The sequence below is a fragment of the Molothrus aeneus genome, chromosome 3 (genome assembly GCF_037042795.1).
Source record: "Molothrus aeneus isolate 106 chromosome 3, BPBGC_Maene_1.0, whole genome shotgun sequence".
Classification (NCBI taxonomy): domain Eukaryota; kingdom Metazoa; phylum Chordata; class Aves; order Passeriformes; family Icteridae; genus Molothrus; species Molothrus aeneus.
In genome coordinates this window covers 78,271,983-78,296,705 of record NC_089648.1, presented here as the reverse complement: position 1 = coordinate 78,296,705, position 24,723 = coordinate 78,271,983, and the positions used below count along the sequence as shown (strand labels likewise).

The following is a 24,723-nucleotide window of genomic DNA, read 5'->3' as shown; positions in this document are numbered from 1 at the left end:
CCAGGCGGCTCCTGGCCTGTCCCCTCGCTCGCTCGGGGCTCTGTCCCGCTGCCGCCTCCCCGGCCCGCGGAGCCCTCACACCGTCGGCCCCGCCCCCGAGCGCGCCCGACCAATTGGGGCTCGGCGGCCCCGCCCCTCGGGCCGCGGCAGCCAATGGGAAGCGCGGCGCGGCGCGCGTCCACCTGCGGCTGCGGTAGCACCTGAGCGGGCGAGAGGAGCCGACAAAACCTGTCGGAGCGGCGGGTGCGCGGCGCTGCTCCTCCCGACCCGCCCGGCCAGTCCTGCCGCCCGCTGCCTCCGCCAGACATGACACAGGACTACGACAAGTGAGTGAGCCGGGCGGGGGAAGAAGTACCGCGTCCGGTCCGACCGGTGCTGCCGCCCCGCCGGGGGGCTGCGGCGAGAGGGGCTCGCCGCCCGGGGGCCGGGCCGAAGCAGCCGCTCTCGCGGGCCCGCCCCCCTCGTTCCTCTCTCTCGGGGGAGTACCCGGAGGTTGCGGCGGGGCGGTGCGAACGGCGGGGGGAGCGGGGGCTGAGCCCCGGGGGGGAGCCGGCGGCGCAGCGGGGCGACCCCGGCAGCCACCCCGCCCCGCGGGGCGAGCGCCGGGGCTGGGCCGGCTTTGAAACCCGACACCCGCAGCGAGGCGTGGGGCCGCCCCCCGCCTCGCCGGGCCGCGCCTTAAATGCGGGCGGCGGCTGCGGCGGCCGCGCCGTCGGGAGGAGCTGCCGGGCCGAGGGAGCCGGGCTGAGCCCCCGCGCCGCTGCCCGGCGGCCGCAGCCGCCCCCATGGATTTCTACGAGGCGCATCCCTCCGGCAAGGTGGACTTCGGCAGGTAAGGGCGGCTCCCGGCCAGCTCGGCTGCGGCGACCCCGGAGTAGCCGAAGTTGGGTCCTGAAAAGAGTTAAACTGAGCTCGAGGTGCGTGTATTCTGTAACTCCGTGGTGTTGAATACGAGACGTCGCCTTCAAGCGGATCCCAGACTGTGTTTACGGACTCGGGTCTGTTGCTGCACTTGTCACTGTGTTCATCTGCTGACAGTGGCCGTGGACACCTGAGTGCCAGAAAATGGGGTAGCTCTGAAGAGATTTGCTTTCAAGAACAGATTTAAAAATTTCTATACTTTGAATGATTGGCGACTCAAATGCGCTCCTTTCCTAGGGAATGTGTAGGATTTTAAACCCAACTTTTTGTTTCAATATGCTACTTTCTAGGAAGAGGACTCCAATGCAGCAGCTCACTTAACTCATATCTCTAGGATTTTTCATAGGTGTTTTTATTTCCAGCGACACTTAGTAGATGAGGTCGTAGCAGTTTGGGTGTATGCGCTTTGCTTTTCTGGCACACCGGTGACAGAAATCCTGGGTGCTGCCTCAGCGTTAGAGGTGAGCTCTGTGCAGGAGCAGGCACAGCATGGCTGCGCAGCTCTGGGCGTCACAGGGTAAGAGGGACAGGACGGCTGGTCCTGCAGCAGTGAAGGAGGGAGGAATGGTTTCTGTGGTCTGAACACAGAACATCCCAGGCTGGGGAAGCTTCACAGGTAAAGAGTCTCTGCCTTTTGTGGTATTTCTCTGCTCCCACTGTGGTCAAGTGGAAAGTATAATTGGGAAATTATTAGAACTGCTGTATGAAGCCTTATTTTGTGCCTCTGCTGGACTTCTACCACTGTGTGAGCAGATCAGCATGCCAGTTATCTTCTAAAATGTAAGAAAAAAAAGATGTGTTTGCCTTCTCTTATCAATATGCTCTCATTTTCGTGAAAGAAGCTGTGGTTCCCCTGAAGTAGGGAGTTGCTGCCAAACACTGTGCTTTTCTTGATAATTCTGCAGATAACTTTTTCTGTGCTTTTTTAGGTGGGTGGGTTACCTTTAGGGCAATGTGCATTGAATTTTGGTGTTTCAATGACAAAGGAATCACACAAAAATACTTAGCTCTTGCGTTCGAAAGGCTTCTGGCTAGTTGAGGCTTTTGTTCTCAGTATTTTTGGTTTTCTGATGATTTTGTTTCTCATGTGAGTATTGTGTTGCTGGAGGGAATCAGCATAGTGTTTTTGTGAGTTCAGCAAGGCTGACTTAGCCTCTTAGCTTGGTGGGGATGGATCAAGGGAACTGCACCCAGGTTACCTCAGTTGCCTTTTCCTCTGTGAGTTTTCCCATTTGCTACGGATATTTGAGGATTCCTTTATATGAAGAACAATAGCTTGTACCATGTCCCTAAAGAAAATTCTGCTTTGTCTTCTGTGGGTCGTCTCACTTTGATAGAAAGTAGCTGTCCTCTGCATTCGGGTGTCTGTGTCAGTGTGTGTACAAATACGTATGAAGACCTAAAGAACGGGCTTGGTGCAAGAACTTGTCTCTTTTGTCATTTTTGTTTGCTCTTCTTTCAACTACATAGTACTGATTTATAGCCACCAAGTGCTCTTACAAGTCCTGGAAACTCCCACTTGCTTTCAGTGCCTTCAGCTCAGCCAAGCTGTCTGATGGCAGCTCGGCAGGGTGACTTGTGTAACTGATAAAGCATCGAATGCATAATTTGCTTTGCAATCTTTTTGGTAGAAGGTGGTGATAAATGTAGGATACTGCTAAGCTGATTATAGTGATTAGAGTATTTCACAACTTTCTATTTCACAACTTTTTGTATTTTTAGTATATTTTAGTCTCTGAATGTATCTGAAATAGATGAAAAGAAGGATTCCCTACTAGGAAAAGGATGTGAAGGTGGTGGGGTTTTTTATGGGGTTAGTTGTTTTTAAATAACTACTTTTCTATTTTAACTATGGCCAATTCACTAAAAATGTCAAGTTTGGGATTATTACGGAAAGTAAAAAAGCCTCTCCTGCTCCCCCAGCCCATCTGCTGTAAACTAATGTTTACTAATGTAAACTAATGCACTGGAAAGAAAACTGAACTGGTTTAAAAGTCAGATTTAAAAATGAACTTGAGTTGACTTAAAAGATGAAGCATATGTTTTACCAGTAGAACAGAAAAATATTATCGAGGCTGGTAGGACAACATTTTCTACACATCTTGCTTTTGTCTGTGGACAGAATCTCCAAGTCATTTTGGAGTTTGTTGGTTCCCAGCAATCTCCAAATGTTTGGAGTAAATATAATTTTATATATATATACTACGGCACAAAGGGAATAACTCATCTTTTTCCTTTCTCTTCACTCATCTGATTGTTTCAAACTAGTGTGCTGTATTATTTCAACAGTACCCAGGCAGTAAGTTGTTTTTATTCCCCCTTGTCAGAAAAAAACACTGCCAAATTGATTTGAACCCACCTTTACCAATTTCCCCATGTCATCCGTAACTTACAAGTAGCTTCTAGGTGGTATTTTTAGATCTATTCTGAGAGTGAAGACACTTGAAAGCACTGGAGAAAAGAGATGTTTCGTTAATGCACATTTTCTAGTTCCACGTGGGAACTGGATCAAGCTGTACCTTGGCAGTTTTACATGGGATGTGCTGAAGCTTTGTAGGTGGTTGGCCAGGAAGTGCATTGCTCTTTCTGGGTTGGATTCAGAGCATGAGCAGGTCAGTTGTGCTCTTACATGGCTTTGTCTTTTTGTAGAGGCTGGTGTAATCCATCCGAGTTTGGTCAAATTAATCCTGATTTACTCTGAGCATGAGTGAGATCAGAATTAAGTTTCTGGGCTTTTTGTGTTGACTAATCCTTGCAGTACACTGAATCAGAATATGAACCCCATGAAACTGGGGCAGCTAATTTTGAAGAACTTTTGGAATGTTTTTCATGTGTTCTAACAGGTGGCTTTTTTTTATTTCTTCTTTTTTTTTTATGATTCAAGTAAAAGACCCGTGTTGGTTCTTCAGAATGACTCTCTCTACTCTCAGAGACGTCCTTACACCAATGAAGATGAGGCCTGGAAAACTTTTCTTGAAAATCCCCTCACAGCAGCTACCAAAGCTATGATGAGCATCAATGGGGATGAAGACAGTGCAGCTGCCCTCGGACTGCTCTATGATTACTACAAGGTAGATTGGCCTGGGTTTGTTCTTGTAGCCAGCAGAGCTCGTGTTCCACTTGTGGAACAGGTGTCATTTGCTGGAGGATTTTGCAGAAGCTGTGAACAGATCACAAGGACTTTAAACAGTGTGGGTTTTAAATTGAAAAAACCCTATGTCTCTCTTTCTGAAAATTTGTTTTATTTTTAGCTCTGTAAAATAAGATCCCCTAGATCTTGTTGTAAAAGTTAAGTAGCACTTTGCTACTTTTCAACCTGAGTAGCACTTTTTCTCTTGACCCCAAGTTCTGCAAGAGGCAATGTGTTATAGAAATAGTCATAAAGAGTGACACTTTAGGACCATATCCCTGCCTGAATATAAATATACATGGAGTAAGAAACTCCTTTTGCTCACATGGTCCCTATTCTGGTGGAACTTTGGCTTTTGCTGGGGCTTTGTTGTGTTACTTTAGCCTCAGCTGATACTAAGATACAGTTACAGATTTTTGGTGGTATGTGGGGCTGAAGTGTCCACCTGAAAGAGTTGCTGTTTGCATCCCTCTAACCCTCAGTGAGCTTCAGCTGCTGTAATCTGTTAATCCTTTGATAGCAGTGATTGTCTTGCCCAGTGTTCATGGTCTTCTTGGAGACCTGTGCCTTCCTAGGTGCTCACAGCGGAGCTGAGCAGTCAGAGAACATTCTGGTCTGCATGGGGTGCATTTTGCTGAGCTCTGTTTCCCGAATACCAAAAGTATAAGCTAGGGTAGTTATCTCTAGCCAGGGCAGTGGAGAGCAGCAGGCATTTCCAGGCAGGGAGGGGTCCTGCTTGTGTTGGGATGCCTGTGTTATGGTGGCCTGGCTCACCGGGTGGAGATGCCTGTTTTTCCTTTGCTGAGCATGCAGAACGCCAGGAGGCTGACTTAGCTCTCCTGCCTGGTGCTTTGGCTGGTGTCTTTTAACAGTGGTGAGTGCAGTTGCCAGCCTCAGTTGTGTTCTTCAAGCACTGGGAGAGATTGCCTGGTGCAGACAAAACCCTTGCCTGCCCTTTTAAGAGTTGAATATGTCTTACATACCAAAATATTCTTGTAATGCTTAATATGGAGATTAACACTCCACACACACATGACAAAATGCCACAGACTCACTGATGTGGATGTTATTCAGCTAGTTTTGTGAGAAAACTACCTTTCTGCTTTGTGCTTACTATGCTTTTGGGAAAAAAACCCCAAACAACAACATGCTTTCACCAGAGCAATTTTAATCCACAAGATCAATTTTGATTTCTAAACCTATAGATTACAAAAAGAATGTTGGTGTTGATCCTTCATGCTCGGCAAAGCAGAAGGGATTTGCTGTACATTAATGCCTAATTCAGGGTTTCTTCTTATGTTTGGGTATCAGTGAGTGTACAGAAAAAATTGGTGGAAGAACAGGTAGGCTGCACACTTGGGTAAAGCAGAATGGCTGGAGGTTGAAAGAGTTATTGAGGGCTGCTATGGAGTAATGTTATAGAGAGATGATGTCGAGGCATTTCTAACACGCCTTCTCTGCATATTAAAGGCAGCTGATGAGATCATTTTCCTATTAAAAAAAACAAAACAATAAAACCAAAAAACTTTTGTTTCCTTCCATTCAACTACCGAGCTTGCTCAACTGTGGTTAATAAGGCCTTATAGGAAACAAATTTTGGATAGAAATTCTTTCAGGAGTGTTGGCCAAACGCAGCTTGGAAAACTCTTTTTTGCTGACTAGTTAGTGCTGGTCTCCCAGCAGTCTCCATCTAGAGGGTCTCCAAATTTTTCTGGTTACTGTGGGAAATCAAACAGTACTGATGTTTCTGGGATTCCAGGTTATATGTAAGAATGAGGACATAGTTTTCAGTCGGGGCTGGTGGTGCTGGTGTACCCTCAGCCTTTGCCTTCGTGCTGAAGTGCTTCCCCAGCCTGGACCCAGGCTGGCAAATGGAGGCAGGATCTGAACAGGCTTTGGTGAAGGAGCGTGGTAGGAGTTCAGTCCTCTGTACATTCACCAGAAGATGTTTGCTTTGCTTGTTCAGGAGGCGTGATGAGGGTGACAAAAGTCCTAGGCCTTACATGTGGGTTGGCAGGAGAGCTTGTGTGGACTTGCAGTGTGGCTGAGGGGACCTGAGCACCACAGGCTTTTGCCAGCAGCTGCAAGAGCTGTTTGGGTTGCTGGAGTGCTGGTTATGTGCTCCATGCAAGGAGCTGAGCCACCACAGCTCCAAGAGTTCACCTTCTCCTGTGTGCCTTGGCCTTGCAGTGCAGCCAGGGAAATGGCACATGTCTGGGCAAAGTGACTTGTTTGATTGATGTTGTGTTTTCAGGGCAAATCCTGTCTGTGGCATAAAATACAAGAAGCAATACTAAGCTGTCTTAAATCAGAATGCTGATTACATTTTGTTTATAAAAGTTTTAATATAGTTTTGGCCAGTGTGTTTTGTGCAGCCATGCAGAAATATGAGCTGTAGTATCTCAATATGTTTATTGGACATGGTACTCCCCAAATTCCCTGATCACAGAGGAGAAAGGAGAGCCTCAACTGATCTTAAAGGGAATGGCCTAGAGAGCACATCCTTGGGGAAGTGGCTGTGGGACAGCATCCTTTCACAAGCTCATCCAGCAAGCTGAACTCTGCCAGCTTGCAGAGGAGAGAACCTGCACTGCCAGCAAACCTTGGGAAATCTCCTCTTGGTTCTGCTCACCCCAGAACTGGTGCTCCAGCCATAGGTGTATCATTTTCTGCACTGGTGGTCTCACCACCTGGTGCTGGCAAGAGCTCAGGGCTGACACATGTCAGTTGGCTACACAGGGATCTGTGGGGCATCTCCTGGGGCTGGCCTGGCATCCAAAGCAAGGCTTCCTTAATTTGACCAAATTTTAAGGAGCTAATTTTTTTGTATGGGAGGAAGAATTGAATTATATTATGTCTTTAATTTCTCAGGTTCCAAGGGAGAGGAGATCTTCAACAGCCAAGCCTGAGGTAGAACATCCTGAACAAGACCATAGCAAAAGGTATTATTTTTTATTATTGCTTCTCTATTTCCTCCCTTGTGTCCTCGACCATCAAAGCTGCTGAAGGAAGGTAACTTGCTGCAGTGTGGAGATAAATTGTTAGCTTCTACTCCGTGCCTCTGTGTTGTCTCAGGAACAGGATGGGGATTGAACCATGGTGTGGAGAGCTGAGGCTCAAACTGCTGCTCAATGCCATCTATCTGCTTTTGGTGTGCTGATGTCATATAGTCAGTCTAGCAAAAGCTGCTCTCTAACATTAGGTGCAGGCATCCCCCCAGGCTGCAGTCACTGGTGACACTTTCCATTTTTCGTGCAGTTACTTCAGTTGCTCTCTGCTGATTTTTGTTCTCAGGTGCCAGCAGTATTGCTGTGTCATGTAAGGGCCAGCTGGGAAGCTCTTCAAAGTGCTTGTGATTTGGTTTTGTATTGTCTGGGGACTTCCTTTGTATTCTCTGCAACTTCTGTCTGGCTTCCCCTACCGGCCTTCCCTCTCTCATGCCTCCCAAGCAGATTATACTGATTGGGTGAATATAACAAATGGGAGGTTCACTCAAGCCAGTTTCCACTCCTACCATCCTCTTCCTTTGGACAGACTAGAATGCTTTAAGGACCTGAGGTGAGGTTTTGTGGTCTGGCTGAGCTGATTGAATGACTTGTTGTCAAGAAGAGCAGGCTGGTTCCCAGCCATGTGTTCCCCCTGCTACTCTTGAACCAGATTGGGTCTCACATGGATCCATCACCAAACAGGGAATGAAAAGCTGGCTAGTTTTCTGCTAGCCAGGCAAGCTGAACTGGCTCACCAAGGAGGCAGGGGAAATGTCTGAATTGGTGTAGAGGAGGGGCAGGACCAATTGGTGGGGAGGGAGAAAGAGAGGGCAGGCTGACTTAGTGGTTACTAGCTATGAGGTCAGCTCAGCCACAGATCTCAGTGCTGTCCTGGCAGAAATGAATGTGGTGGGGTGGAGAGTGGCAAGTTATGCAAACCACTCCCAGGAGTCTCGGTGTGGATTTTCTTGGTGGGTTGTGCATGAAACGAGGGGTGTGATTTCCCTATTAGTGCTTCCCAGGTGGTGCACAGTCCTGGGGCAGAGGAGCAGCAACCTTGCTGCCAGTCCTTCTCCCTCTGCCAAAGAGCAGCTTCGTGGAGCCTGCGTGTGCCAGTGTGTGGTGGGAAGTGCTTAGTTTTAGTCTGCTGTTTTCCAGGCAGTGAGGATCTGGGCTGCGAACCCTCACCCTTTGCTCCAGGGTAATTACTCTCCAAGGTGGGATGATTAACAGTGAGAGAGGAGTTATGGGTTTTTTTTAATTAGTTTCTCAGCTTTTCAGGTTAGGATTGAGCTGTTCTGCACAAGCAGGAGAGTTTGTGTCAGCTGTCCTTGTCCTTCAAAAGGTTGAAAAGCTTTTCTAGCTCTTGTTTATTGAGAAAATAAGCTGTATAATTTATGCCTGCTTTCTTTTTGCCCTTTTAAGGAACAGCATCCCAAACGTGACAGAACAGTCGCTCATTTCTGCTGGAGAAAACAGGGTCCAGGTTCTGAAAAATGTGCCTTTCAATATTGTACTTCCACACACCCCCCAGATGGGCATGGACAAGCGAGGCCACCTCACGACGCCTGACACGACGGTGACGGTTTCCATTGCCACGATGCCCACGCACTCCATCAAGACGGAGACGCAGGCGCACGGCTTTGCCGTGGGCATCCCGCCCAGCGTGTACCACCCCGAGCCGCCCGAGCGCGTGGTGGTCTTCGACAGGAACCTCAACCCTGACCAGTTCAGTTCCAACACACAGCCCCAGAACTCCCAGAGGCGAACCCCAGACTCCACCTTCTCGGAGACTTTCAAGGAGGGTGTGCAAGAGGTACCAGGCGAGGCAGCTGCTGTGTGTGTGTCTGTCTGTCTTGATCTGGATGAAGATATTCACTTCCGTCTTTAACTGTTCTTGTTACATGACAGAAATCTGTCAAGTGGCTTAGAAATAGGCAGCTTTCCCAGAAAAGTGCATAATTAAAACTTAGTAAATAAAACCTTCACAACATGCAGTCATTATCAAAAGCGAATGACTAATCTGACTAGTGACAGAGGCTTTGGCTTGCAGAGTGTGGAAATAGTTATCTCGATCCATAGAGCCAGGTTTTGCAAGAGTTCAGCACTCTGTGGTGCCTTTGCAGGTACCAAAGTGAAGTGACTGTATGTAAGCTTCCTTACTGCCAGTTTCTAGGTGTGGTGTGTGTCCATAGAAAACAGGTGGATTATGTAGGGCCCTTGACTGAGAAAATCTGTGGGTTTTGTTTTATGATACCAACCGAAAATAGCACTGTAACCATGTTTTGATTTTTAAGCCAAACCTCAAGGAGCTGTGTAGCTATGCCCTTTTGAGATTTGGGAAAGCATTAAAATTTTGCCTTAAGCTGACTTGGAAGGCTTACGAGATGTTGTGCTTAGTTGACACCCAAAAGTTTTGGATTAAAACACTATTCAAGTGTCCTGTTTGTTGAAACCAAAAATCAGTTGTTATCTGGTGAACAATTTGCCTGACAGAAGTTCTGTGGTAAGGAGTATCTATTTAATATGGACTTTTCTTTTTGCTGCAGTGTTAATTGTTGTTTTGTCTACTTCAGGTTTTCTTTCCTACTGAACTGAATCTCCGAATGGCCAACATGAATTCAGAAGATTATGTTTTTGACAGCATTTCTGGGTAATGATTTAAGGCTCCCATTTGCCCATATCCTCCTATTCTCTTAGTTGTCCATGAGCAAGCAGTACAACTCATGCCAGTTTGCACCAAGTCACAGTTGGATTTTGAGGGGGTCTGTGGATCTTAAACCCACAATTGTCTGCTTTTTTTGAATTTCACAGTTGAAAATTGTAGCTGTAAAGATAAAATTGTATCTCTAAAGAAAACAAATACTTTAAAGAAAACTACCTGGAGGACTGGAAATACCACCCATCTTCAGTTATGGTCCTTGCACCAAATCTGTGTCCCATGGGAAGGGGCAGTACTGTCTGGGAGTGATCTGGGAGTTTGCTTCCATCTGTGCCCCTCTCCCTGGTGTGCTTGTCTTGCTCTCAGTCTGCTGGAAGTCTACATCAAAAACAGGAGAAATAAAACTCACCTGAACTCCAGAGGAGGGGAGCAACTTGTTTGATAGTTGCAGTTGACCAAGAGGGTGATGGCCACTGAGTAGCTTATTAGCTTGTGAATTTAATTAAATTGTTAATAGATACTTTTCTGTTGGTTGAGGGCAGCTTGCTGCTCTCAGCCTGAATAGGGACCTTCCAGTCTTAGGAAGGTCCCTATTCCTAAGACACACATATCCCCTAAGACACACTGCTGATGTGTCTTAGGATTTAGCTTGCCAAGAACTTCTCTTAAATGTTCATTCATGAAGGAAATGGTTGAAAAAGGGGCTCATCCTGTTTTCCAACTTCTTTGCTTGGTGATGGCTTAATGAGTCAGCTAACGACTTTGGAATTTCTCCAAATTAAATGTGGAACGTTTAATCAGCTTTCCAGGAAAATGCCTTAGCAATCACTACCCTCTTCACTCTATAGGAATAACTTTGAATACACTCTGGAAGCCTCCAAGTCCCTCCGACAGAAGCCTGGGGACAGCACAATGACTTACCTGAATAAAGGTCAATTTTACCCAATCACGCTGAAAGAAGTCAGCAGCACTGAAGGAATCCACCACCCCATCAGTAAAGTCCGAGTGAGTGGCAGCACTTGTGGTTTCTTGGGAAGGAGGGTGTGCACCATGGTAACCTTAAAGTGCAGCAATCTCCACCAGAGCATCAGCACAAAGGCCAGCTTAGCTGTGCTCTTACGTCAGTGTTCGTTCCTTTGCTGTCCACCTACTGCCAGGCCAGCCCAGCTTGGCTCAGACTGTTAAGAAGTGGTGTCAGCATTTGTGTAAAAATGATGCAACACCTGGAATGAGATCCTTGCATTCTGGTTAGGAGAGCAGTTCTGCTCATCTCTGTTTATGACCCAGAAAGTGCTGTTGTCTGCCTTCCTGTTTGGCAGTGGTGTTCCAGGTATACTGTAGTGCCTCAAGTGGAAAACCCTAAAGCTCCAAACCAAATGATGTAGTCTCTGGCCTTTTCTTTATTTCTCTTTCATGTTTTTGTTTGTTTTTTTTTTTAATCTTTCCCTCTCTCCTTTCAGAGTGTCATTATGGTTGTGTTTGCTGAAGACAAAACAAGGGAAGATCAGCTCAGGCACTGGAAATACTGGCACTCAAGACAGCACACAGCCAAACAAAGATGCATTGACATAGGTAAGGAACACTCTCATTGCTGATGTCAAACTTAAGACCTAATTCCTTGGCAAGGTTCCGTTTTCTGCCAAAGCTTTGTTATTTTAAGGAACTTCTGGATCCCTCTCTGCCCTCCATAGCTTTGCTGAAAGCCCGGAGATGGTTTGGGATTGGAACTAATGCTGTAGTTTTTAGAACTCATTAAAGAGGCTGACTTTTTTTTGAGGATTTTGATTGGTGGGTTTTGTCTTGGGAAATCCAACAGTCCCCTCCATACAACAGGTTTTCTTAGAATATCCTGCTGCTTGCAGCTAAGTCACAGCTTGTAGTCCCAGTGGCTGACCTAAATATTGTGTTTCTTTAAAGGACAAGATCCTTGTAGGAGTACCTCAAGACTAATGATCCTTCTTCCCACAACTTTGCTCACAACTCGTCTTTGGTACATGTAAAAAAAGAAAACACTGCAAATTTCCACTTGCCTCCAGACAAGGCTGGGGCTGGCTGGGTTCCAGCCTTCTCTGGCTGAAGGCTGGGCTGTACTCCTGGTCCCTTCCTTCTGTGAATCAAAGCAGGGATTAATCACTTGGCACTTAAAGCAGACGCGCATGCAAATCTTTGTTTGTTATTGAAGGAGTTTTATTGAGAGCTTATGTCCTTGCCATACAGGGTAGTTTCCTGCACATAGCACAGAGCACCTCATATTTGGGATCTCCCTTTGTCACTGCAGTTTCTAGTTTAGAATTTTTGCAAGTCCCATTTTGCTCCTTTTTCTTGTTGGTTGAGGGCTTTTTTGTGTGTGAGAACCATTTCCAGCCTCTTTAAAAATCCATTCCTAAGGTACAGTTCAGCTTTCTTTTGCCCCCCAAGGGGCTGCTGAAGAGTTACAGTTTCTGGCTGCTTGGTGTGATTAAGGACCCTGGTAATAATCTCTTCTTCCTCTCCCTCATGAACCCTTCTGTCTGACAGCTGACTATAAGGAGAGCTTCAACACCATCAGCAACATTGAAGAGATCGCCTACAATGCCATATCCTTCACCTGGGACATCAACGAGGAAGCAAAGGTATGTGACCACGATTGTATTTCCTGTCCTTTGAGCAGATTCAGGGGCTGGGGGAAGGGAAGGGCGTGTGGCCTACCTGGTGATTAGCGTGTAACAAGTTTGTTTACGCTCCTACATTAGGCAAAACCTTCTGGCTATTTCTTAAGAGGGTTTGCATGTGCAACTGGGAGAGCTTTGCAACTGCTTTAGGCTTCTTGGCAGAAGTGGCTGCCTGAGAGACAAGTACTGACAGAAGGAAGCACGGATGGAGCGTTTTGGAGCAGATGAGGTGTGAGGGAGTGGAGCTGGGCCTGGCACCGAGCATGGCCTCCTGGGGAGGCAGGGGACAGCTGCAGGGGAGCTGGGGCTCCAGCCATGGCCTTGCCTTCCACCAGAGAGGGAGCAGCTGCGGCATGCATTGCTTAAACTGCAGATCCCAACACCCAGTGACCTATTTCTAACTAGAACAGCCTCCTGGTGAACTCTGGTTTGATCTTTCCTCAGAACTGTGGGTGCTTTTGTAGGTGTGTAGGTACAGGAAGCTTCCCTGGCTAGTAGCTAACTGCAGCTGTTTGAGCCACTCTGGCTGCTGGAAAAGCCTTGTGTATCTTCTGCGTTCAAGGAAGCAGGTCAAAGCACAGAGCCAACTCAGTTCTAGAGGCATTTCTCACTGGTTAGCTGCTGGAGTCAAAGTGAAGGAATTTTCTTTTGACAATTTCATTACTGCCTGGTTTTTCTTTAAAAATTGGGAATTGTTTCCATTCATTTTTGGAGACTGCCTGTTTCCTTGGCAGTACTAGTAAGTGGCACCAGCAAGCAGTACCAGTAGTCACCAGCATCATGGGGGAAAACTTTGATGGCTGCAGAGTGCTATGTCTAGGGAGAGCCTGGCTTGGGGGAACATGGGAACTCTCAGCAAAGAACACAACTCCTCTGGAGCTGTGTGTGCTCCTGCTCTGCTGCTGTCACTGACAGAGCTTGCTGTCACCACAAACTGCACTATTCTGCACAAGGGCTGTGGAGAAAATGTATGGAGACTGCTGTTAGGTTTCAGCTCTGTGGGAGAAGTTTGGGATGCTTAGCAGACAAGCAGTGAAGAGCTGTGTCTGTGCTGCTGCTGAAAGTTCTGCTTTGCAATGTGTGGGACGTTACTTTTCAGTCTGGTGTTGGGTGCCAGGATTCCCTTTTCACCAGATTTGGCTTCAGTCGGGTTGAGAGGGCTGGCAGGGAGGGCCTTATCTGTTGGAGGATGCTAAAAGGCTGGAGGATGCTAAAAGGCTGACATGATTTCTAAAACATGAAGCACTTCACTTTGTGAACAAACAGAAGAGCTGTCAAAAGGAGTCAGTAAGTATTATCCTGCTGCCATAGCCAGTCAAACATTTAACAAACCCAGGGAGTCGGTGTCTAGGAGGTATGCAAAGGCTTAGGATTTGCACACAGGGGTGGATCATGCAGACAGAACAATGCAAGTCCTCAAGGAGCTGGAAGCACTTTCTGCAGCTGCCTCTCTGCTGGCTGAGCCACTCTGCAGCAGTAGGGATGAGCCATTAACTCAGGAGCAGGGCTCACAGCTGGTGCTGAGAACCTTGTGGCTGCCCCAAGGAAAGCCATCCTTTCCTACCAGGTGGCTATTGCTGAGTTACTCTACAAACCCCTGAATGAATAGTTTCAGTGTATAATGAAATTGCCAATAGCGTCTTGAAAAGGTCTAAGGACCCTCATGGTGATATTTCACCTCATGACTGAACTTCATGGGATGAAGTGATGTGGCGAGCTGTGAGACAGACTTTTTTAGCTACAGAGTCAAATTTGCCTCCAGATTCACAATCTTAGTGTGTGAGATCCATATACTGAGAGTCCTGGTTTATATGAACTTTCAGAGGGGGCTGTTGATACCAAATGTGCAAGCCTTGACTCTTGGGATCAGAATCATATTAAGACAAAAATACCCTCGATTTCAGTATTTAAAGAATTGGCATTTTTAGCAAGGGCTCCATGTTCTTAAATGTCTGTTTAACTTCATTTTTTCCCTGAGTGGATGTGTTTTCTCAGTGACTGAATTTCTCACCAGAAGAGCTGCAGTTCTTTCTCTACTTCTGATCTTATCAGGAGATGTCTGAGCCAATTTCAACAATTTTTATTGCATGGTTCATTTACCTTGCATGCTCTTGCTCTCTCTTTTCCTTTCCCTCCCTTCCCCCCAACCCCTGACAGCAGTCTTAAAGTATATGTAGAAAATAAGGAATAGATAGAGCTGAGTTTCTGATGTTACAGAAATTCCTTCACAGCAATAAATACAGTGTTTATATTTAATAACAGCAGAAGTGCTGCATAGACAGTATGTTTAACCAGCCAGCAAGCCTTGATCATTAGAAATTTGCTTCCTGAGCCCTGGAGTTACCTGGACCAGAGCCAGGTGATTCTTGTGGGCTTGCTGCTTCTCCCGTTTCCCCTCTTGCTTTTGCTTCCAGTTTGCTGTGGAAATTATTTGATCCCGTGCAGCCATGTCAAATGGGAGGTGATGAGGCTCTGTGTCTGGGCTCTCTGATGTAGTTACTCATTTGGACACGCAGGGTGTGTGTCAGATTTAAGGCAGAAATAGCATATTATCACAAGGAGATGCCCTTAGCAGCTCTGGGACCATGTGCTTACCTTCTTGTGGGGATGTACAGGAATATTGCACCTCTGCCAGTGTGTGTGTTCAGGAGGGTGTCACCTGCCTGAGAGTGCTTTGCCAGTGCCCTTGGGGCATTAAGGGGGTTTAGTAAAGTGCACCTTTCTGATGAAGAAATGCTTTTTCATACAATACAAGTCATGTGCTCCTTCTGTAGAAAGGAATTTCCCATTTCCCAGTTGTATTGTGCTGGGAGAGCAGAGAGCAAGGCCAGGGCTCTGGTTGCTGGACACATTGGACAGCCTGGCTCTGCACAGCTGGAATTGTCCCACAGCTGCCTGCATTGCTGTGCTGTTAGTGAGCCCTTGGGTGTAGAAACCAGGGATATTTCATGCATGGCAGACACTGCCCACTCTGGGACCTGACCGTGTCCATGGATTTCATAGCAAATGTGCTTCTCTCTGGCAGCTCCTCTCTGCCCTCTTCTGTTGTTTTGGGACATCACAGGAGCTGCTGGAAGCAGCCACTTCTCAACAGAGGCAGGGTTAGGTATTCTCTGACCTTTGCAAGAGTGTGTTGAAGCTGGAAAAGAGCCCAGCATCCAAAGCCTCCTTGCTCTGAGACAGTGAAAAGAACCAGGGCTGGGGAGGAAGGCCAGACTTTGAAAGAGGCAACCTGCCGTGAAGTGGTACTGTTGAGATTTGAAGGAGAGTGAGGGTTTAGAAAGATTGTCAGGAGACACTGCAGAGTGGGGAAGCAGTGATTCAGGTGAGCTTTCAGATGTCTGTGTTAGAGATGAGGTCTGATCCCATCACCTGCCAGAGCAGGGCAAGGGAATAGTTGAATGGGGAGAGAATCATGCTTTGTGAGCAGAAAAGGGAAGAGGGTGGACTAGAAAATTAGTTGATGAACTGGTGGGTTGTTGAATGGGGTATTTAAGAAAGCCAGTGTAGCTACTCAATCAGGAGCCATCCTGCTGGAGTGGAAGCATGATCCGATGAGTCTGATGAGATGTGTAGCTGAGTTACCCTGAGGCTTGTGGAGACTTCAGACAGTTCCCACCCCATGAGGGATGTCTGCTGTGGGCAGACAGTCAAGGTAGGGTTCTTCTGCAGAGAAGCTTTTAGATGTCTGAACACAAGCTCGTCATCTTTTGCATCTATGACTTCATTAGGGTGTCTAGAGCTGGGATGCAGCTTTCTCTAGAGGTATCTGCCCCTTCTTGTTGACTGAGCAGGCTTGGCTGTCTTTGAAATGTGGGGATGTTAGAAGTTTGGAATAGGAATCCTTGCAACCCTTTTTGTGTCTTTGTCACCCTTGTCAGTCAGAATAAATGGTTGTAGTTTCAGGTCACGAGTTTTTGAGGCTGGGATCCATCTCTTCCCAGGTCTGTACAACATGCCAGGCTCTCCTTTTCTTGGTTGGAACCCAATAAAGGTCTTTTAATTAAGATTGCCACTATGTGTGCAGCTAAATGCACATTTCATACTGTTCTTCCTAATGTTGGCTGTTGTCCTGTTATCTCTGCTATGTTACCCGTTAGGCTGCAAAGCAAATTTTGTCCCTTAACTCTGGCCTGGGGACATGGCCTGCTCTCAGGTCAGTGGCACTTGAACAATCTGGACAGATTGGTTTCCCCAGGGTTAACTGGCTTTGCTGGATCCTGCTTTGCTCAAATCCTGTCTGAGCTCTTGCCCTGTGGAGCAGGAGGGTTGGGGCCTCTTGTCTGAACAGAGTGAATTGTTGTCTGCACAGTGACTGCAAGAGCCTCTCTGCCTGTTTCTGGAGCTCTGACAGGGCAGGTGTTGGGGCACCCCTTCTGTGCTTCCCAAGGGGCCCCTTCTGAAAAGCAGCATTGCTTCCAGCAGCTCCCAGAGAAGGGCCCCTGTGGAGGTCTTTGGTCTGGCTTGCTATAGGCTGGGTTATGGGACTGTAGCCAAAAATGATGTCACTGCACATTAAGGGTTCTATTGTCCTCCTACTCCTTCCCTCGCAAAAAAAAACAAAACCCAGTCATTGTAAGCCAGATGCTGTGTGAAGAAACTCATTCTACTAAAAGGGAATACATGGAGAGAGTGTAACAGGCATTTTGAGCTCAAGAATATCATGACAGAGCTTTTTGCTGCTTTTCACCAAAGGGAAGATGCTGTAGTGTCTCTTAATTGATGCCCTGAATGACAGAGCAATTAAACAGTATTTTTTATTACTTTTTTTTGGTCCAAGAAGAGTGGAATGGTCCTAATATTATGGTAATTTGCATCTAATTTGAGATAGCCTTTTGAAATAGAAATTTAGGCAATAAAGGTTGTTTTCTTGGCAGGTCCTCCCATGTGTTGGCAAGATTATTTTGTTTAGAGGAGTTAGTTTTTGGAGAGGGTGGATCTCTTGCTACAGCTTGAAGCGAGACTGGGTGGTACACTACTGATTTATTTTAGGAGCTTATTCTAGCATAATCCTCCCTTGGTGTTCACTATAGAAAGAATTTAAACTTTTTTGATTGATGAATATTGCATCCATTTATATGGATGCCATTGTAATGAAGCAGCAGTCATATGCCTCATTAAAGAAGGTGTTGCCACCTTCAGCAGCATTGAGGAGGTACAGGTTTGACTAGTTGGAAATGAAACTATGAAATGTGATGAGTCAAACATACTTAAAGGAAAGAGATTGGTGTGAAGCCAAGGCTGCAGACCACAAATACTTTGAGGCAGGTACACACAGCCTTTGGAGCAGTGACATAGGAAAGTCATAGCAAGTATTGCTTACCTGCCTCTTAACACTGACCTCTCCCTGCTCTGTCCTGGGTTTTCTGGAAAACAAGCATATGCAACCCTTGATTTTAAGCATTGCCAACTAGAAGTTTTCAACCCAGTATTTTATCTGACCTTCATGTCCCAAGCTTCCACCATTGTCTGGCCTTCCAAGTAGGAGCTCACAGGGTGTTTCCCAAAACTGAAAGGAAAATCTCTTGACATTAGCTTTTCTATAGAGAAAACTAGGAGGTGATTTTTTGTTTTTCTTTTCCCTTTTCTCTATTACTTTTTTGTCTGATGGCAGCTCTTTCTTTTCAGTCATTTTTGTGCATTTATAGACTTAATTCTCTGTTTTGTGTTTTGCTGTTGTGTTTCAGCTTTTGTCGTTGTTTTTGGAGACTTGTGTTGTTGTTGTTGACGTGGGAAGGTGTGTAAGGGTTTTTTGGTGGGGTTTTTTATTGTTTATTTGTTGTTTGGGTTTTTTTCAACACGCTGTCACTGTTTCTGCCAAACTACTGTTTTTACTTTCTTTCCAACCAACCTTACAAAACCTGGCCCAACAGCCTTATCTTATCAAAGCATGGGGTGGGAGGAAGCATCAGTAGGACTGGGAACCATTATCCCCATGTTTCCCAGGTGCTGTAAGCAGAGACATTCCTATATTTCCTTACCTCAGAACAGGTTGGAATAACAATCAGCATTGCTCTTTGGGAGCAGGAATATGTATTTTCCTATCATTACCATTCCTTTTTGTTTTGTTGGTGGAGTAAATTTGCTAGGAGGATGTTCTTTATCTAGAGGTGGATCATATTTCCCACTTGTCATTCTTTGGTGTGGGACCCATGATGGCCTCTGTGTAAGTCACCCAAATTGGGAGTGGTAGGTTTGAATGCAAACTCACTCTCCTGGGCTGTGAGCAGGATGGTGCTGGGTCTGCCTGACGGAGCTGGAGCGGATGCAGCCCTATCACCCATCTGCCAGACAAGCCTTTTTTGGAGCATCCGATCCCAAAGGCAGGAGGAGGCTCAGGAGCCCACAGGTGCATGAATTGCCCAATTTTTTTATCTCTTTCCTGGCTCACCTCCTGCTGATGCAAAACCTGTGGTGCGTGTGGGAGGTGAAGAAACGAATGTGAGAGCAGTAAGATTAGCCACCTCTCAGGTGATCTTACAAAGTGTGGGTTTGGGGTTTTTTTTCTTTTAAATACAGAAGAGTCTTCCCAGCGCTGCTTTCTTAGGACATGCCTTCGTGGATGTGTGCAGGCAGACCTGTGCTTGCCCTGCCTGCACTCAAAGCTGCTTGGCTCTCACCCAGAGCCAATCTTGGAAGCCACATAGCTACATTGGCACAAGGCAGTGCCCAGGTTGACAGCTCTGCCTCTCAGAAGGGCTTGGAACTCTGCTGGTGTACTCAATAAGGCTGTTGGACAGGAGATTTTTTCCATCCAACCAGCTTGCAGCATAGAGGAAACATATGGGGACCAATCTTTAGAAAATACTCTGGTTTTTTTTTTCCTCTTTGCTGTTTATATTTGTCCAAGCCTTTAAAGAAACCATATGATTTCAGCTATCAGCATTGAAATTGCAAACTTTGAGCTTCTGGTTAATTTTTCTTTATGGAAGGGGGATACACTGCCTTTGTGTCAGGAAAATTGTCTCTAGATCCACTGGAATCTCTTTGCCTACTGTATTTTGGGCATAACATTGAAACTATTTAGCCAAGGCCAAGAAAAGCAGCTGCATTCCCTGGTAAGAAGCTCATTGCAGTTTGACCTGTCTCTGGTTGTTGTGTTGTAGGCTCCAAACTCTGTATTCTGTACAAACATAGTCATCCAGGATCAAAAGCATCCTGACAATTTAAAGTTGAATATAACACAGACTGAATATAACATAGCCTGGAATGTCTCCTATGAAGACAGGCTGAAGAGCTGGGGTTGCACAGCCTGAAGAAGAGATGGCTCTGGAGAGACCTTAGAACACCTTCCAGTGTTCCAAAAGTACTTGGAACTTCCAGTACCAAAAGGAGGCCTAAAAGAATGCTGGAAGGGGGACTTTTTACTGGAGCTTACAGTGATACAGAGCAAGGGTGAATGGCTTCAAACTGACAGATTCAGATTAGGTATTAGGAGGAAATTCTTCAGTGTGAGGGGTGCTAAGCCACTGTAACAGGCTGCCCAGAGAAGCTGTGGATGCCTCATTCCTGGAAGTGTTTAAGGCCAGGTTGGATGGGATTTTGAGCCTTCTGGTCTGGTGAAATGTGTCCCTGCCCATAACATGGGGGCTGGACTTGACAATCTTTAGGGTCCCTTCCAACCCAAACTGTGGTTAAAATGAGAGGCTTTGGAGTACTAGTGTGAGAGAAGAGCTAAGGTTTTTATCTGAATTCTTAATAGAGAAAGAAATATCCAGTGGACTTGGATTGTTGAGTAATGTCTTAATCCTTTGGACACAGAAATATAAAGGATCATAAATAGGAGGAGATAATACCATTTACCTGCCTTCTCTTGAAACGAAATAAATGTGGAGCAAGGTGATCGGCCTGGAAGAGTCCCAGGTCTGCCTGTGTAGGTCCTTATCCAGAAGGATGTACAGGACTTTGCAGGATAGTGCTACCTGTGCCTGTGTTTGCTCTGACTGGTCAGAGTTCATAGTGTGCTAACACAAGTTGCTCCCCATTGCCTGTGGCAGCCCCAGCTGCCATGGGTGAGAACCTACACTTGCTCATTTCCAACTGGGCAGATGAGCCTGCACAAGGTGACATTTCATCTGAGGCTGCTGCATATGTAGCCTTTGGACTCACCAGAATTGCTAGTGTTTTTTTGTGTGACAGAAGAGTACAGCGTCCAAGATAAACTGAGGAGAAGAGATCTGGGTATGCAAGCCTTCATTTAAAAAAGGCATCTTTCATCTCGCTGACAGAGAGGTTCCTGCAGTGCTTTGATTGCCCTTTAATTATGTCTGTTTTTCCTGGTTTGTTTGAAAGGCAGATCTTGTTAAAAAAAGGTGCTGTGTGGAAAGAACTTGGCTGTCTCTGCTGCCCTTCCTTGAGGGCACACAGCAGAGCTGTCGGATTAATTTTTTTTCTGCATTATTAAAATGGAAGATTGTTTCTCGTGGATTTGAATGTAGGCACAGTGTGTTCCTCCCACCTTAGGTGAGGAGGGGCATGAGGGGTCGGATGGTTAAAGCAGACAGAGAAGTCATGAGGTCTGACTTCTTCCCACGCTAACTTCAGCATGATCCCAGAGGAGGTGCTTTAATCCTTCTGCCTTCAGTTTTTTGTTGTGTGCAGCTGGGCTGCCCCAAAGGCTGCAGGAAACCCAGCATGGTGTTGGGGAAGGGAGGCTCTAGAGTGTTGGGGTGAATGCCAGGTGTGGGAGGTTAGCAGCTTGTAGCAGCTCACAGTTTTCATGCTGTTTGATTTTATCTGATACTCCACCATTGTGAAGCCATTTGCCTCAATGAGTATCTCAGCTTTTAAAAAAGGAGTTAGAAAAAGCATGGAAAAAATCAACAGGAAAAAAAAGGGAATAAAGCCTGCCTTGGGTTAGAGAGAAAAGACTGGCTATGTGATAGCCTAGATATATCTAGTCAAATATAGACTAGAGGCTCAACTGCCAAGCAAGCAAAATAACTCAAGAACAGGTCTCTAATCCCTTTACAAATCTCAGTTTTAAAGAAAATCTGTGTAACTTTTGAGGGCTTGACTCATGTGTGTAAGTGCCCAGGCTTGACAGTGCTCTATTTTTAAGTGCTCTCTTTATGTTGAATCTTGGGAGGTGAGATGAAAATGTTTTTTTTAAAAGTAACAACAAATCTTAATATAGCTGAGAATGCGGAACTGCCCTTAGAAAAATAGGTTGGACACATGAAAAGGAATCTTGCTCAGCAGGCTGAAGACGCAGAGCAACTTCTGTGGTTACGTTTTTCTTTCTTCTGGCAATTTTGGGGTGGGGATATAGCTGATGCAGTCACTTGGCCTTACATTTCATTTCTAATGTAAGTCAAATATTCCTGTAGATTAAGAACCTGGATGAAACTGTCTTAACCCAAACTGGGAAAAAGCTGTTTGCTAAAATTCTGTTTTGTGAAGCTTGAGGCAACCTTGCTCAAAAATAGGAGGTACAGGGTGGGTAGGGAGAAATAGATGCTCCTTTTGAGCTGAAATGGTTTGCTACAAACAGGAGAAGACAGGCTGGCTCTCTGTTGCTTCAGAGATGTGATTAGGTTTTAGTTGTCATCTCCTGCCTAGAGTCCTGAAGATTTAAATGGCATGAAAATGAAGTCAGCTGCTTAAAGCCAAAGCTAATCAAATGAGGAGACTCTAAAGTAGGAGGATAATCTTTGACATCTGACAGGTAGTCCTAAATTCCCATGGGATACCTGTGCAGCTCTGCTGTAGTAACATGTATCTGTTGTGCTGAGACCAACTCTTCTACCTTCAGCCCAGTGGGCTTTGTGTAGCTGGTAAGCCATAAAAACTGAAAACATGAACTTGAAGTCTCAGAAGAGAAGTGACACCATGTGCTAGAGAACTGCTGATGCTGCACACTGAATCTTCTGGTGGCCAGTGGTGTGAAACTCATTTGAGGGATTTCACAGGAATTTTGAGACAGTGGATCTGCTGATGTGGCTGCTTAGGCATGTCTTCTTAAAGATTGTAGTCATTTTTTCATACAGAAATGAGTTGAGTGAATATTCAGTATAGGTAAATGTAAAATTAAAATTTAAAATGTAAAAATATGCAAACACCAGAGTTGAGGGTCTTTTAAAAAACAAAACCCCTGCTCAGGGAATGCAATTATTCAGGGTGTGCATACATCTGATTACCAAACTCCTAAGCTGGTGAGAGCAGCTCTTCAAACTCCTTGAAGCTTCCCCCCGGGCTGTACCAGTACTGCAGGCAAAATGTCCTTGTGAAGGCAAAGGTAGCAAGAAGGAAAGTGGGGTGGATAAAACAGGCAAAGCCATCCTTTGGGTTAGTTTGGGAAAGACTGCAAACAGCTTCTTTTAAAATAATTTTCCTGACTGAGATTTGTGATGTATTTAATGCCTTCACAAAAAGTTGCTTTGGAACAGCGTGGGTTTGGGATGCTGGGGCACAGGCTGGAGGAGGCACTGAGCACCAGCTCCCCTGGCATCCTGCACATGTTCCTGGCTTCAGTCCCCGCAGAGGCAGCAGTGTGGGGCTGGGGCTCTGCTGATATGCTGTGCTGGCCTGGGTTGGGTGGGTGGTGTTTCACTCATTCCATGTCCCTTGGCACAGCAGGCCTTGGTGAGGACGTGGGAACTGGAATCTCTGGGATGGTGTGTGCATAGAGGGGAATAGGGGGGCTGCTTGCTGAGCAACTGTGCTGCCCTCTCAGGGCACAGGGGATGCAGGAAGCAATGTGTCAATCCCCAATATTCAGACAGGTTATTGCAAGAGAAGTCCCTCACCTGCACTGTTTTTCCTCCCTGCCCCAGCTTTTTATACAGCTGTATTATACATGGCAGGGAAAAATGAGTGCTTATAAACTATCACCACGTCACTATTTCCATCTCCCATCATTGTTAAAGCTGGTAAAGGATGTTGCAGAGCCTGTGTGAAGAGGACGTTGAGAAGCAGCCCTTAGCAAAGCCAGAGCCTGTAGCTTTCCCAAGCCTGTGTGAGCCTCTGCAGCTCCGGGAGGTGGCACCAGCTCGCTGCTCTCATGGTGCTGTGGAAGCACCACCTAAGTGAGCATCGGGGGCTGGGATGGTGCTCCTGTAAAATCTCTGGGAAGGTGCTTCTGGCTCCCAAGGCTTTGATTATTTTTTAAAGCAGTGAGTTCCCAGCCTTTATTCTTCAGGCAGAGAGGAGAGAAGCTGTTGCAGGTCTTGGTGGCTTGTGAATTCCTGGTAATTAATCCTCACAGCTTCTGAGATGTGCCAGTAATAGGCATTGTGTCTGTAGAAAAGCCTGGCACACTGCAAGCCCATTATCTAGATACAAAGTACTCTGGTCTATCTGCTCATATCCACTTAAGGATATTTCTTTATTCTGTTAAGCAGCATTGGACTTGTTCCTGGCTGTGTGTGATCTGTGTTTTTGAGAGGGTTTTTTTGTTGTTTTTTCAAGCAGTTATGAAAATGAAATTAGATATGTTCCAACGTGCAATTAATTTTTCCTGTAATTAATTTTTTGTGATAATGGAAATGTTTCTCTTACCCTTTCCAGCTGAATGTTAACAGGGTATTGAAGGTCTTACTAAGAAATATTCGAAGTGTTCAACTTAGTGTGAAGCCCAGAAACCTTCACCGGAATAATGGTGTTATTTCTGTGTTTAAAGATTACATATTGCCTAATATTTTTTTAAAAGCTTTTAATAGCCTTTTGAAAAAAGCCTCAACCAAGTACTTTCAAGCATAAGCTGTGCTGATGTCAAACTCATGGAAAGATTTAACTTACCCAGAGTAACATGAATATTTTGGAACATGGTTGTGTTCTTACCAAGATGCTAATAAATGCTGAGCAGTGAGGATTGATTGTAGGAGCATCCCTTTTGCTAAAAGTTTGATAGTGATATTTGAGAGTTCTTGGGTGGAAAGATGGGTGGAGTCTTCCTAGAGTTTGGAGGGTCTGTTGAAATCTGTTTTGGACAAAGTGGCTTTATCCCCTCTGGTGGCTTATGTAAAGACTTAAGAATGTTATATTGCTTCTTGGGGATTTTTCCTGGTGTCCCAGAAGAAAGAAGGTGCTGCTGTAGTGGCAAGGACCAGCATTTGAGCCTCAGCACTCCCCAAGTATCCCTTGCTCAGTGGTCAATCAGGAGTCCTTGTGTCACTACTGACAGCTGCTGCTTTCCTCCTCTGCAGGTTTTCATTTCTGTCAACTGCCTCAGCACAGATTTTTCCTCTCAGAAGGGAGTTAAAGGCCTGCCCCTGAATCTTCAGATCGACACTTACAGCTACAATAACAGGAGTAACAAACCTGTCCACAGAGCCTACTGCCAAATTAAAGTCTTCTGCGACAAGGTAAGGTTGAATCAATGTGCCAGTGACTGTTTTGGAAAGGCTGCTTCATAGCTTAGCAGCTTTTTTT

General features: G+C 45.9%; 1 protein-coding gene across 1 annotated transcript in view; it reads left to right on the top strand.

Annotated features, from left to right (window-relative positions):
• Positions 1 to 306: 306 nt before the first annotated feature.
• GRHL1 (grainyhead like transcription factor 1) overlaps positions 307 to 24,723 on the top strand; it is a 38,171-nt gene continuing 13,754 nt past the window's right edge. Inside the window, exons 1-9 of the mRNA XM_066545857.1 lie at positions 307 to 326; positions 3,806 to 3,992; positions 6,923 to 6,993; positions 8,464 to 8,854; positions 9,615 to 9,691; positions 10,549 to 10,705; positions 11,161 to 11,272; positions 12,218 to 12,312; positions 24,498 to 24,656. Coding sequence (XP_066401954.1) covers positions 307 to 326; positions 3,806 to 3,992; positions 6,923 to 6,993; positions 8,464 to 8,854; positions 9,615 to 9,691; positions 10,549 to 10,705; positions 11,161 to 11,272; positions 12,218 to 12,312; positions 24,498 to 24,656 — 1,269 coding nt within the window. The remainder of the gene's footprint in view (positions 327 to 3,805; positions 3,993 to 6,922; positions 6,994 to 8,463; positions 8,855 to 9,614; positions 9,692 to 10,548; positions 10,706 to 11,160; positions 11,273 to 12,217; positions 12,313 to 24,497; positions 24,657 to 24,723) is intronic.